A 15,792-nucleotide genomic window follows, 5' to 3' on the forward strand; every position below is an offset into this window, starting at 1 on the left:
GCCCCCCTGTGTCCAGCTGCCTTCTGCCCCCTCTGTGTCCAGCGGCCTTCTGCCCCCTCTGTGTCCAGCTGCCTTCTGCCCCCGTGTCCAGCTGCCTTCTGCCCCCTCTGTGTCCAGCTGCCTTCTGCCCCCCTGTGTCCAGCTGCCTTCTGCCCCCTCTGTGTCCAGCTGCCTTCTGCCCCCCTGTGTCCAGCGGCCTTCTGCCCCCCTGTGTCCAGCGGCCTTCTGCCCCCCTGTGTCCAGCGGCCTTCTGCCCCCTCTGTGTCCAGCGGCCTTCTGCCCCCTCTGTGTCCAGCTGCCTTCTGCCCCCCTGTGTCCAGCGGCCTTCTGCCCCCCTGTGTCCAGCGGCCTTCTGCCCCCTCTGTGTCCAGCGGCCTTCTGCCCCCTCTGTGTCCAGCGGCCCTCTGCCCCCTCTGTGTCCAGCCTTCTGCCCAAACCCCCCCCCCCCGATCGCCGCTCTCCGCTCTTAATAGAAAAAAAAAAAAAGTTCTACTTACCTGCCGCGCTCCTCTCTCCACGCAGCTGCACTGTGCACTCGCCGGCGACTGACAATGACGTCAGACGCCGGCGACCTGCACGCTGCGGCTGGCGGCTGTTAACTATTGACGTGCGGGCGTGGGCCCGCATGTCAATAGCGTACAGCTGCAGCGCCGGCCGCCGCTAAGGGCCCGGTTCAGCCTGCGGCTGCCGGTAGGGGCCTGGTGAGCAGGTAAGAGGGGGCCCGATGCGGGCCCCCTCTGCTCACCGGACCCCTTACGCCAGTCACGGCTGTAATGCCCTGATGGCGGCCCTGAATGCAAGGCTACAGTCCTAACCACTGAGCCACCATGATGAACACTGTAAAAAAATAATTAAAAAATGCTGTGTTTCCTTCACATCTCGGCATCTCAGAGGATCTGTTTTCTTTTACGTTGTTCCTCAGGATCCAGGGACACAGGACTGGGGTAAGTGTTACTCCCCCAGTCTGGCAGCTCCTTTCTCTCTCCCTGCTGCATCTATTCTAGATTCTTTCGGCAGCAGGCCCACCATGTCTAGAAAGACCAAGACCCATACGGTATTATATCTCATGTCTTACCTGTCGATTCCAAACGCGTTCAGGAGCCCTCCCCTGCGATTGAGCCCAGCGTGTCAGGTCCCCCGGAATGGGCCCTGTCTCTGTCGCAATCTATGGTGTCACTAACTAGAGCATTCGAGTCCCTTCAGGCCCCAGATAGGGGCAGGGACAGTGGTTTGCCTGTTTTGGAGGAAGCCTCCATCTCACAGGAACCTCTGGCCTGCAGGGGCCGCACCCACACAGCTTCCTCTGGTTCGTCTGGTGCCTTGGCATCCATGAGTTCCGTCTCTCGCTCTCCTCCAGGAGAGGATAGTGAACAAAACTTGGATTACGATTCCAAAGGGTCCCTCAATTTAGAGGCACCTAAATACCAGGAGACAATTAACAGCCTCATTGAGGTTGTCAACCAAATCCTGAGTATAGACGATGAATCCACCTTGGCCTTGGGTCATATGGTGTCACTTAAACTGACAAAACAGTCTCATAGAGTATTTTGCACTCACCCAGAGTTTGAGGATATAGTGCAACGTCACAGGGAGCGACCAGACAAGCGGTTCTCTGGTCAGAGAGCCCTGAACGCAAGATATCCTTTCGCTCCTGAACTCCGTAAGAAGTGGGCAGAATCCCCTTCGGTGGATCCTCCCGTGTCACGATTGGCTTCTAAAACTTTGTTATCCCTCCCTAATGGTTCTTCTATTAAGGATCCAACTGATCGGCTTATTGAGAGCCAGGCTCGCTCAGTTTTTGAAGCCCTCAGGCTCAGCCTTTTCACCCTCTTTTGTGGCGACTTGGGTAGCTAAGGCCATGATATCCTGGTCTGAGTCATTGAATAGAGCCCTGCAGAAAGGACCTGCCAGCCGAGGTGGCCGAAATCTCAAATCAGATCGCTCTAGCGGGAGACTATTTGATTGATGCGGTGAACTGCGCAGCACTGCTGCTGCAAACGCAATTTCCATTAGGAGGGCTTTATGGTTGAGGACATGGCGGGCAGATTCAACCTCAAAAAAGTCCCTTACTTCTCTGCCCTATCAGAGTGGCTGGTTATTCGGCGAAAAATTAGATCAACTAATTTCTGACGCCACAGGGGGAAGTGCAACTTCCTCCTGCAGCAAAGGATTCAGCAGCTATTTTGTCACCGGTTTCAGGCATGGTTTAGGTCCTTTCGAAACCCAGGGTGGACCGCGGAGGCCGATCCCATCAGTTCAGGTCTGCCTAATCAGAACAGGGATCGTCAGATCTCATACAGAACCAACCTGTTGGGCAGGATGCGGTCCCACCAGCCAAGATCTAGAAGATCCATGCCCTCCAGATTCTCATCCAAATGACTGGAGGCAGTCTCCGGCCGTCGCCAGCAAAGTGGGCGGCCGTTTACTCTGGTTTCGTCAAGTCTGGCTCGCCTTCATACACGACAGATGGGTAAGAGAGCTGGTGTCCTCAGGGTACAGGATAGAATTCTATCAGCTGCCCCCCGAGTCGATTTTTTCGGTCTCGTCTTCCCAGTTCAGAATTCCGGGCACGGGCCTTATTCAAGGCTGTCAAGTCTCTTCGGCTCAGTGGAGTTATCGTTTCTGTACCGGAGGACGAGAAGCTTCAAGGTTTCTATTCCAACCTGTCCATAGTCCCCAAAAAGGACGGAGCGGTAAGGCCCATTCTGGACCTGAAGCTTCTGAACAGGTTTGTCAGCATTGATCATTTCCGAATGGAATCCCTCCGCTCGGTCATTGCTGCCATAGAAAAGGGAGAATATTTGGCGTCTATAGATATCCAAGACGCTTATCTTCATATCCCCATATTCCCCCCGCATCAGAGGTTTATTCGTTTTGCCATCAGCAATCTGCATTTCCAGTTTACAGCCTTGCCTTACGGGCTGGCCTCTGCCCCCAGGGTGTTCACAAAGGTCATGATGGCCGTGGTGTCCATCCTGCATTCCCGGGGTATAATCATCTTGCCATATTTAGACGACCTCCTGGTCAAGGGTTCATCTATTCGGGCCTGCGAGGAAAATGTTAGCATCATGCTAGATACTCTTGCTTGCCTGGGATGGCTGGTGAATTTAAGAAAGTTGTCTCCTGTGCCATCTCAGAGGATCTCCTTTCTGAGGATGATCTTTGACACCTCCCGAGGGCTCACAATACTCCCCCGGGACAAGGTCCTAGCACTCCGGCAGGAAGTGCGGGTGCTTCGCCAGCCGATCCCTCATACCATCCGGTTTTACATGAGTCTTAGGAAGGATAGTGGCAGCGATAGAGGCAGTTCCTTTTGCACAACTCCATCTTCATCCCCTACAGCATGCCCTCTTGACAGCTTGGGACAGGAACCCATTCTCTCTCAATCTCCGGTGCAGTCTGTCCACTCAAGTCAGACAGGCGCTTACATGGTGGACTGTCATGATCCCAATGGCAGGGGATCACAAAAGGACAAGCACAAAAAACAAAACAAGCTCTAGGGTGATGGAAACTGAGCTGACTGCGATCCTGAACCTAAACACACAACTAGCTGTAGCCGGGGAACGTGCCTACGATGATCCTAGACGTCTCGCACTGGCCGAAGGACTAACTTCCCCTATTAGAAGAAACACAGACCTCTCTTGCCTCCAGAGAAACACCCCACAGAAATAGCAGCCCCCCACATGTAATGACGGTGAAATGAGAGGAAAGCACATATGTAGTTATGAAAACAGATTCAGCAAAATGAGGCCCGCTAAAGCTAGATAGCAGAGGATACAAAAGTGAACTGCGCGGTCAGCGAAAAACCCTACAAAAAACCATCCTGAAATTACTTGAACTCATGTGCCAACTCATGGAACATGAGGAGTAATATCAGCCCACTAGAGCAACCAGCAAAAAGGAATCACATATCTGCAAGCTGGACTAAGACAAAAATTAAGCAAAACGTGGAACAGGAAAATCAAAAACTTAGCTTGTCCTGAAGATTACAGAAGCGGGAAGCAGAGGTAAAAAGACACACTGATTACATTGATAGCCGGCGAGGAAATGACAAGAAAGCCAGGTTAAATAGGAAACTCCCATATCCTGATAGAACAGGTGGACACCAGAGACCGCAGAAAACACAAGTCACCCAGTACCATCAGTAACCACCAGAGGGAGCCCAAAAACAGAATCCACAACAGTACCCCCCCCTTGAGGAGGGGTCACCGAACCCTCACGAGAACCACAAGGGCGACCAGGATGAGCCCTATGAAATGCACGAACCAAATCAGCAGCATGAACATCAGAGGCAACCACCCAAGAATTATCCTCCTGACCATAACCCTTCCACTTGACCAAATATTGGAGTTTCCGTCTGGAAACACGAGAATCCAAGATCTTCTCCACAACATACTCCAATTCTCCCTCCACCAGCACTGGAGCAGGAGGTTCAAGCGAAGGAACAACAGGTACCTCATACTTCCGCAACAACGACCGATGGAACACATTATGAATAGCAAACGATGCCGGGAGATCCAAACGAAACAACACAGGGTTAAGAATTTCCAAGATCCTATAGGGACCGATGAACCGAGGCTTGAACTTAGGAGAAGAGACCTTCATAGAAACAAAACGAGAAGACAACCACACCAAGTCCCCAACACGAAGTCGAGGACCCACGCGGCGACGGCGATTAGCAAACTGCTGAGCCCTCTCCTGGGACAACTTCAAATTGTCCACCACATGACTCCAAATCCGATGCAACCTATCCACCACCATGTCCACTCCAGGACAATCAGAAGGCTCCACCTGACCAGAGGAAAAACGAGGATGAAACCCCGAATTACAAAAGAAAGGAGAAACCAAGGTAGCAGAACTAGCCCGATTATTAAGGGCAAATTCGGCAAGCGGCAAAAAGGTAACCCAGTCATCTTGATCAGCAGAAACAAAACACCTTAAATAAGTTTCCAAGGTCTGATTAGTTCGTTCCGTCTGGCCATTCGTCTGAGGATGGAATGCAGACGAAAAGGACAAATCAATGCCCATCTTAGCACAGAACGTACGCCAAAATCTAGACACAAACTGGGATCCCCTGTCAGAAACGATGTTCTCCGGAATCCCATGCAAACGAACCACGTTCTGAAAAAACAGAGGGACCAACTCAGAGGAGGAAGGTAACTTAGGCAAGGGTACCAGATGAACCATCTTAGAAAAGCGGTCACACACAACCCAGATGACGGACATTTTTTGAGAGACAGGGAGATCCGAAATAAAGTCCATGGAAATGTGCGTCCAAGGCCTCTTCGGGATAGGCAAAGGTGACAACAATCCACTGGCCCGAGAACAGCAAGGCTTAGCCCGAGCGCAAACTTCACAAGACTGCACAAAAGAACGCACATCCCTCGACAAGGAAGGCCACCAAAAAGACCTGGCCACCAAGTCTCTAGTACCAAATATTCCAGGATGACCTGCCAACGCAGAAGAATGGACCTCGGAGATGACTCTACTGGTCCAATTATCCGGAACAAACAGTCTCTCAGGCGGACAACGATCAGGTTTAGCCACCTGAAACTCCTGCAAAGCACGTCGCAAGTCTGGGGAGACAGCCGACAAAATCACCCCATCCCTAAGGATACCAGTGGGCTCAGAATTTCCAGGGGAGTCAGGCACAAAACTCCTAGAAAGAGCATCCGCCTTCACATTCTTTGAACCTGGCAGGTATGAAACCACAAAATCGAAACGGGAGAAAAACAGTGACCAACGAGCCTGTCTAGGATTCAGACGCTTGGCAGACTCAAGGTAAATCAGATTTTTGTGATCAGTCAAGACCACCACACAATGTCTAGCACCCTCAAGCCAATGACGCCACTCCTCAAATGCCCACTTCATGGCCAAAAGCTCCCGATTACCAACATCATAATTCCGCTCAGTGGGCGAAAACTTTCTAGAAAAGAACGCACATGGCTTCATCACTGAGCAATCGGAGCTTCTCTGCGACAAAACCGCCCCCGCACCAATCTCGGAAGCATCAACCTCAACCTGAAAAGGAAGCGAAACATCTCGCTGACGCAACACAGGAGCAGAAGAAAACCGGCGCTTAAGTTCCTGAAAGGCCTCCACAGCCGCAGGAGACCAATCAGCAACATCAGCACCCTTCTTAGTCAAATCCGTCAAAGGCTTAACAACACTAGAAAAATTAGTTATGAAACGACGATAAAAATTAGCAAAGCCCAAGAACTTCTGTAGACTCTTAAGAGATGTAGGCTGCGTCCAGTCACAAATAGCCTGAACCTTGACGGGATCCATCTCAATAGTAGAAGGGGAAAAAATATACCCCAAAAAAGAAATCTTCTGGACTCCAAAGAGACACTTTGAACCTTTTACAAACAAAGAATTGGCCCGCAGGACCTGAAACACCTTCCTGACCTGCTGAACATGGGACTCCCAGTCATCAGAAAAAACCAAAACATCATCCAAATACACAATCATAAATTTATCCAGATATTCACGGAAAATATCATGCATAAAGGACTGGAAGACAGAAGGAGCATTAGAAAGTCCAAAAGGCATCACCAAATACTCAAAATGGCCCTCAGGCGTATTAAATGCGGTTTTCCACTCATCACCCTGCTTTATCCGCACAAGATTATACGCACCCCGAAGATCAATCTTAGTGAACCATTTAGCCCCCTTAATGCGAGCGAACAAATCAGTCAACAATGGCAAAGGATACTGATATTTGACTGTAATCTTATTCAAAAGACGGTAATCTATACAAGGCCTCAAGGAACCATCTTTTTTGGCCACGAAAAAAAAACCTCCCAAAGGGGACGAAGATGGACGGATATGTCCCTTTTCCAAGGACTCCTTAACATAATCCCGCATAGCAGTATGCTCTGGCACTGACAGATTGAACAAACGTCCTTTAGGAAATTTACTGCCAGGAATCAAATCTATAGCACAATCGCAATCCCTGTGAGGAGGAAGCGAACTGAGCTTAGGCTCCTCAAAAACCTCCCGATAATCAGACAAAAATACCGGAACCTCAGAAGGAGTAGATGAAGCGATAGAAATCGGAGATGCATCATCATGAACCCCCTGACATCCCCAGCTTAACACAGACATTGTTTTCCAGTCCAGGACTGGGTTATGAGTTTGTAACCATGGCAGACCAAGCACTAAGACATCATGTAAATTATACAGAACCAAGAAGCGAATCACCTCCTGATGAACGGGAGTCATACGCATGGTCACTTGTGTCCAGTACTGAGGTTTGTTCATAGCCAAAGGTGTAGAGTCAATTCCTTTCAAAGGAATAGGGACTTCCAGAGGTTCCAGACTAAACCCACAGCGGTTGGCAAATGACCAATCCATAAGACTCTTGGCAGCGCCTGAATCCACATAGGCATCGACGGAAATGGCTGATAATGAACAAATCAGAGTCACAGACAGAATGAACTTAGACTGTAAAGTACCAATGGCAACAGACTTATCAACCTTTTTTGTGCGTTTAGAGCATGCTGATATAACATGAGCTGAATCACCACAATAAAAACACAACCCATTTTTCCGCCTATAGTTTTGCCGTTCACTTCTGGACTGAATTCTATCACATTGCATTGTCTCAGGTGCCTGTTCAGAAGACACCGCCAAATGGTGCACAGGTTTGCGCTCCCGTAAACGCCGATCAATCTGAATAGCCATAGTCATAGACTCATTCAGACCTGTAGGCGCAGGGAACCCCACCATAACATCTTTAATGGCCTCAGAAAGGCCATCTCTGAATCTTGCAGCCAGGGCGCACTCATTCCACTGAGTAAGCACCGACCATTTACGAAATTTCTGACAATATATTTCTGCTTCATCTTGCCCCTGAGAGAGAGCCAATAAAGCTTTTTCAGCCTGAATCTCTAGGTTAGGTTCCTCATAGAGCAAACCCAATGCCAGAAAAAACGCATCCACATTGAGCAACGTAGGATTCCCTGGTGCCAATGCAAATGCCCAATTCTGAGGGTCACCCCGCAGGAAAGATATAACAATTTTGACTTGCTGAGCAGGGTCTCCAGAGGAGCGAGATTTCAAGGAAAGAAACAACTTGCAATTGTTCCTAAAATTCAGAAAACTAGATCTATCTCCAGAAAAAAACTCTGGGATAGGAATTCTAGGTTCAGACATAGGAGCATGTACAACAAAATCTTGTATATTTTGAACCTTAGTAGCAAGATTATTCAGGCTGGAAGCCAAACTCTGGACGTCCATGATAAACAGCTGAGGTCAGAGCCATTCAGGGATTAAGAGGAGGTAAGACGCAGCCAGGCTGCAATTAAGGCTAGGCAGCAAACTCTGGGGGAAAAAAAAAAAAAAAACTTCCTCAGACTACTTTTCCTCCTACTTCAGCCAATACGATTACCACTTTTGGGCCGGCTATACTGTCATGATCCCAATTGCAGGGGATCACAAAAGGACAAGCACAAAAAACAAAACAAGCTCTAGGGTGATGGAAACTGAGCTGACCGCGATCCTGAACCTAAACACACAACTAGCTGTAGCCGGGGAACGTGCCTACGATGATCCTAGACGTCTCGCACTGGCCGAAGGACTAACTTCCCCTATTAGAAGAAATACAGACCTCTCTTGCCTCCAGAGAAACACCCCACAGAAATAGCAGCCCCCCACATGTAATGACGGTGAAATGAGAGGAAAGCACATACGTAGTTATGAAAACAGATTCAGCAAAATGAGGCCTGCTAAAGCTAGATAGCAGAGGATACAAAAGTGAACTGCGCGGTCAGCGAAAAACCCTACAAAAAACCATCCTGAAATTACTTGAACTCATGTGCCAACTCATGGAACATGAGGAGTAATATCAGCCCACTAGAGCAACCAGCAAAAAGGAATCACATATCTGCAAGCTGGACTAAGACAAAAATTAAGCAAAACGTGGAACAGGAAAATCAAAAACTTAGCTTGTCCTGAAGATTACAGAAGCGGGAAGCAGAGGTAAAAAGACACACTGATTACATTGATAGCCGGCGAGGAAATGACAAGAAAGCCAGGTTAAATAGGAAACTCCCATATCCTGATAGAACAGGTGGACACCAGAGACCGCAGAAAACACAAGTCACCCAGTACCATCAGTAACCACCAGAGGGAGCCCAAAAACAGAATCCACAACAGTGGACAATGAGTTCCTCCCTTCAACAGAGGAAACTTTTTCTCCCAGTTCAATGGCTGGTGCTCACGACCGATGCCAATCTCCTCGGATGGGGAGCGGTGTTTCGCCAACATACAGCCCTGGGACGCTGGTCTTCACGGGAGTCAGCCCTTCCAATCAACCTTCTGGAGATTCGGGCTATTCAGCTGGCTCTACAGAACTTTCATTATCTCCTGACCGGATGCCCTGTCCGGATCCAATCAGACAATGCCATGGCTGTGGCGTACATAAATCATCAAGGGGGTACTCGCAGCAAGGTGGCCATGCACAAGGTAAAACAGATTCTCTGCTGGGCCAAGAAGTACCACTCTGTGATCTCGGCAGTCCACATTCCAGTCGAGGAAAACTGGGCGGCAGATTTCCTCAGCCGACAAGGTCTGGCGCCGAGGAGTTTTCGCTTCACCCCGATGTTTTTTAACAGATTTGCCAACACTGGGGGACCCCGGACGTGGACCTGATGGCCTCCAGGGTAAACACCAAGGTGCCCAGATTTGTCGCACAATACTGGGATCTACAGGCAATCGCCATAGATGCGTTAGTCCTACCCTGGAACCAGTTTCACCTCCCATACCTTTTTCCTCCGCTACCACTGCCCCAAGGGTCATTTAAAAAGATTAAGATAGAGCAGGTCCCAGCAATTCTGGTCGCCCCAGATTGGCCTCGGCGGTCTTGGTACGCAGACCTAATACAGCTGCTCACCGAGACTCCCTGGCAGCTTCCAGAGAGTGCGGACCTTCTCTCCCAGGGCCCGATCTACCACCAGAGCTCAGGGGCCCTGTGTTTAATGGCCTGGCCATTGAATCTTGGATTCTAACACAGGCTGGGTTCTCCCAGAAGGTGGCCGCTACTATGGCTAGTCCCCAGAAGCCCGCCTCAGCACGTATCTACCATCACACCTGGAAGGTCTTCTTTGCATGGTGTAGAGAGTTCGGTTATTCCCCCCTTCGCTTCTCTATCCCCAACATTTTAGCGTTCCTCCAAACTGGCCTGGATTCGGGTCTAGCACCAAGTACCCTCAAGAGACAGATATCAGTCTTGTCTGTCCTTTTTCAGAGCAGGATCGCTTCCAATTTACAGGTGAAGACCTCCATACAAGGCGTTGCTCACATGGTACCACCTTACAAGGCCCCCCTGGATGCTTGGGACCTTAACCTGGTCCTAGGGGTCCTGAAGGAATCTCCATTCGAGCCTCTTCAGGACATTTTCTTGACATACCATTCCTGGAAAGTTGTATTTCTAGTGGCCATAATATCCATCAGGCGGGTCTCAGAACTTGCGGCTTTGTCCTGCTGAGCTCCGTTTTTGCTTTTTTGCCAAAGGTTGTTTCCTCGTTCCACATGAACGAGGACATTGTCTTGCCTTCTTTTTGCCCGATGCCTACGCACCGTTTGGAAAGGGCTCTCCATACGCTAGATCTAGTGAGAGCTCTCAGGAGATATGTGTCTCGGACGGCATCCTTTCGGCAGACAGACACACTGTTTGTCCTCCCCGATGGTTGCAGGAAGGGACTCGCGGTCTCAAAATCGATCATAGTCAGGTGGATACAGTGGACTATCCAGGAGTCCTACCGCATCAGAGGCAGTCGTTCCAGCTGGGATCAGGGCACACTCCACTGGGGCAGTGGGCGCTTCCTGGGCTCTTCGGTATCAGGCTTTAGCGGAACAGGTTTGCAAAGCGGCGACCTGGTCCAGTCTACACACTTTCCCTAAACACTATAATATCCATACTCAGCCTTCAGTGGATGCAACTCTGGGTAGGAGGATTCTCCAGGCAGTGGTAGCACATCTATAGGCAATAGGGGCTCAAGGATTATACCGTGGAGTCTGTTTCCCACCCAGAGACTGCTTTAGGACGTCCCACAGTCCTGTGTCCCCCAATGAGACGAAGGAGAAATATGGATTTTTTTTTACCGTAAAATCCTTTTCTCCGAGACACTCATTGGGGGACACAGCACCCACCCTATTAACCAGATGGCTTCTTCTTTATTATTTGGTGTTTTGGGTTCTAGACATGTTGCACCTGTGGTAAAGCTGATTTTTTTTGTTGTTCTCCTACTGCTTTTCTGCACCAAACTGTATTAGCCTGCGGCCAGTGTCAGGGTGTTTTCGACGGAGAAGGAGCTAACTTTTTTATGTTTACTTAGTGTCAGCCTCCTGGCAGCAGTAGCATACACCCACAGTCCTGTGTCCTCCAATGAGCGTCTCGGACCAAAGGATTTTACGGTGAGTAATGCAAGAATCCATATTTTTTTTTAATACTGCATTCAGGTTAGAGGGGAGAGGCTTCTGCTGAGAAAAAACAAAAAAACAGTAGCCAAGGTCTATTATTAAGAAAAGAAAACCAAAAAATTGACACAAGACCTAAAACAATAAATTATAATTTAATAATTAAAAAGTAAAAAATTATTATCATAAAGACCAGTAGGAAGGATCCTACAGAAAAAGACGGGGTCTCTGGCATCAATAAAAAATGCCAGAAAAATACAATACAAATGTACAGGAAAAGGCTAGGGAAGATAGACGTGCCTATCCCTAAGAAATTCCCTTCCTGACAGCGGAGGTTGGCACCCTGGGATACGATGTGGCGCCCCCGCTCAACGTAGACTGACCCTGAAATCCCTAAAAAAGGAATCCCTCAAAAAAAGCCACCACCAACAATAACACCACAGAAAAAGAAGAAAAATACAACAAGTGAAAAATAGAGTACCTGTGCTGCTATAAGCTGACTAAAAGAGCAATGATCTCTCAGTGCGGCTGAAAGACATAGACTCTGGCGTATATTGTGAGCTAGAGATGTACTCTGAGAGGAAGAAAAAAAAAAAACAGTGTTATTAAAGATATTTAGACACTGTAGAGCCTCTCCAAATATGTAGTTGTGATACTAAAAAGATAGCAGTAATATAAGGATATCCATAATAGGTCCCTCTACAGATTCAGGGTATACCAACAGGAAATCCCTGCTATATAATAAAACAGTATCACTTGAGTACAGGACGTTCCTTAGGAGCGTACTTGATAATGCAATAGCTCTTAATTAAGAGCTATTGCATTATCAAGTACGCTCCTAAGGAACGCTGAGGGTACGGCAAGAATATCAATACTTTCAGAGGCTATTTTTGTGACCCTCTGTGTCTGATGTCCTGTACTCAATACAGACACCTTATACCAGTGATGGCGGACTTTTTAGAGACCAAGTGCCCAAACTGCAATCTGAAACCCACTTAATTATGGCAAAGTGCCAACACAGCAATTTAACCGGAATACTGAAGTGTTAGATTAGAAAAACAGCTCCTACATTAGCGCCCTATAGCGTCTATACTGTAGAATAACAAAGAATGATGGCCCCATCACAGTGTGATTTTTCCAAAGGTAATCCCCACACAACTTTCCATACAGTATAATGTGCACAAAATGTCCTCCATACAGTACAATGGTTCCACATAGTCCTGCATACAGTGTAGTGGGCCTCGCATAGTGCTCCATAAAGTGTAATGTGCTCCACATAGTGCTCTATACAGTATAATAGGGTCCTGCATTGCCTTCCATACAGTACTATGGCCCCACATGATGCTCAGTTCTGTATAATGGCCCCACATAGCGCTCCATTCTGTATAATGGCCCTACGTGAAGCTGCTTACTGTATAATGGCCAAACGTGATGCTGCATACAGTATAATGGCAAAACGTGAAGCTGCATACAGTATAATGGCCCCACGTGAAGCTGCTTACTGTATAATGGCCACACATGATGCTCCATACTATAATAGCCTCATGTTAAAAAAAAAAAAAAACTACTCGCCTCTGCCCGTTCCAACGCTGATCTGGCCTCTTCATATATCAGCCCTACCTGTGGGCACGCGCGTCATCTCGGCAGTCGTGCTGCTGCCACTCTCCTCAGCCCTCATGTGCGCAGACTCATGGAACGGAGTGCGGCCTGATGGGAGAGTTAGGAGCGGAGGAGAGTGGCCATGGCCGGCGCTAGTGATGAGTGACGAGGGAGATTACGAGTGGGCTGAGGAGAGTGGTGACGGCGCTAGTTTTGAGGAGATGGCGCTCGTGCTCAGGGGAGGGCTCTGTGTGCCCCCTCTGGCACTCGTGCAGTAGGTTCGCCACCACTGCCTTATACTCTCCTCTGGTGCCAACGCCATTTTAGAGTCATCAGCACATCGTTGTGTCACGTGAGCCCTGCAACCAATCAGACGCTGCTTCACTCTTCCTTCAGACGTAACTGACATCCGGAGATAGTCAGAGAGCAGCAACAGAACAGCTCTCACTTCTTCCAGATGTCAGTTTCATGCAAAGGAAGTGAGGGAAGCGGCATCCAATTGGCTGCAGAGGTCACGTGACATAATGTCACTTGTGAACCAGAGCCGATGTTGAATCGAAGTTTTTATTTTATGTGGGAGAATGTTGTAATTGAGAAAGAGTTTTCCAAGTGCTGGCCAGCCCCTTCAGCCAATCGCTCTCCAGTGTGTCTGATGACGTGTTCTGGTTAGGAAGAGAGGAGCTAGCCAGGACAAATTCCTCAGATTCCCGCTTATCTCTAGGGGGAACACAAGGAGTTGGCATTAAAATGTACACTGCCTGGTATTGCTCCTATCACTATTAATTGGGATACCATACATGGTCACTTAGCCCGTCTAAAATGGGTCCAGCCAGCTTTACCCCAGGTACCTGTGTGGTGGGGGTCCCTTACACCTGTTTCCTGACCTAAACCTGGTCAGACTTTGTGTGCAATGTTCGGAGTACCATGAGAAACACTGCTGACATTTATAGGGATTGTCCCCATTCAGAACCGCTTGGGCTAGAAGTTGTGACTCCAGACTATTACATACACTACTGTGCAGCTCCTGCTCTCCCCCGCTGTTCTAGTCTTAGTTGTTTGTCTGCAGCGCTGATGTCATTTTAACAGTCCTGCAGTCCGCTAAGCTGATTGGCTGCAGTGGCGGCAGAGAGCTGGTGCCGCATTCATTGTATGTTCATAATACTCAGTCCGTTTTTGTTTTTTTATACACTCGCAATTTATAGACCAAGGTTTTCTGAAAGGGGACAACCCCTTTAAGATCTTATGTAAGTTTTAGCCCATACTTTAATTTCCCATAAAGCAGCACATCTGGAGCACCCCGGCGTCCATGTACTCATCCATTCCCAGGAGGGATAGCCGAGGGACAGCACAATGTAAAGTGTAGCATGACGGCGTTGTGTTAGGCCCCTGCTCCGACCTGGTGTCCATGTGTGTCGCCCATACCTATGGTGGGTTACTAACTACACCCTCTCCTCTAGGTCCACGGACCCAATCTTCTCCATGGCTGTACCCCTGCGCCAAGGAGAAGAGGCTAGCCATACTCGTAAACTCATAAAGGCAGCGGAGACGCCAGACGTGCGGTCACACCAGCCGCCATCAGAGGCGCTTAGTGGTGGCTGGTTTGGTAAAGGATGCACCAAAGGAAGGAGGAAATCTAAGTGTTAATGCCCTGACTGCTGTATGCAGGAAATATTTGCACATTTGTTCTTTTTGTAATTTCCGTGTTTTAATAAAAAAAAATAAAAAAATCTTTTTAGCAGAATGATCTCTTGCGTGTGGTCTATATTGTGCAGCCGCAACTGGAAGCTGCCCTGAACAAAAATGGCCACCGCCTTGAAGCTTGTGGTTGCTATGGGATCGGTCCCTCGGCGGCGTCACTTCTGGGGGAGGTGGCTGCGGCTTGTGGGGCGTTTCCGGTCGCTTGAGTTGACACTTCTTTTTGTGGCTTACTGTTGAAGGTACCTGGTCGAAGGCCAGAGCTCCCCCTGCTCGCTGACTCTCCTCTCTCCGCTCTGCCATCTCCATCTTGGCCAGCTCCACTTTGGTCCGCTCTGCCATCTCTATCTTGGCTAGCTCTATTCTGGTCCGCTTGGCCATCTTTTCCTTCAGATCAGTACGCACATCAGCCATTATCTCTCATATGGTCTCTACTGCAGGGTTTTGGCCATAGAATGCCAATCTGTTCTTTACCTTCCTCTGGAATTCAGTCTCCTCCACGTTCACATTGGGGGGCGCTGCACTGTCGTGTTCCATGATGGCTGCTATCAAATCCGCTTTTGTTTTGTTGCTGACGATCAACCTGCGGACTTCCACCAGATCTTTTAATGTAGTCCTCTTTAACTTCTGAGTAGTTGTTTTCCATTCATTCCTTTCCTCCTGTAGAAAGGGGTATCATATCCCGCTGTCTGCCACAAGTGTAACGGGGTCTACCAAGCTGGGGTACCTCTTTCAGTACCACCCCGCGTTTCAGGAGGTCCACTCTGCTTTGGTTGGAGTCTGAATGAAGGACGCTGGCTGGAATTGCTTGGTTACATGGGCGCATATAAAAGATCACTGCTTCTCCATGTATTTCCAGTCTGACAAAACTTTACTCACAGGACACAGAATATATCACACAGATACAGAGAGCAGGCCAATAGAAAAGCGGCAGGCCAGACATACATTACAATTTCCGCAGGTGGCCGGAGCCTGCCGATATTTACTGTGGGAATTACAAAGGTGGTGGGAGGACAAAAGGGGAATATCGTGTCCCCTCTGCCCAGGGGCGCAGCCTGTGGGCTGATGCATTAGGGA

At 48.8% G+C, this 15,792-nt stretch overlaps 1 protein-coding gene across 1 annotated transcript in view; it reads left to right on the forward strand.

Moving 5' to 3' along the window:
• The window catches only part of MYCBPAP (MYCBP associated protein), a 121,901-nt gene extending 107,145 nt beyond the window's left edge, over positions 1–14,756 (forward strand). The window contains exon 20 of the mRNA XM_069752400.1: positions 14,478–14,756. Within this exon, the coding sequence (XP_069608501.1) occupies positions 14,478–14,534 (57 nt within the window). The 3' untranslated portion in view covers positions 14,535–14,756. The remainder of the gene's footprint in view (positions 1–14,477) is intronic.
• The last annotated feature ends 1,036 nt before the right edge of the window (positions 14,757–15,792 follow it).

This window comes from Ranitomeya imitator, chromosome 2 (assembly GCF_032444005.1).
Source record: "Ranitomeya imitator isolate aRanImi1 chromosome 2, aRanImi1.pri, whole genome shotgun sequence".
Taxonomy (NCBI): domain Eukaryota; kingdom Metazoa; phylum Chordata; class Amphibia; order Anura; family Dendrobatidae; genus Ranitomeya; species Ranitomeya imitator.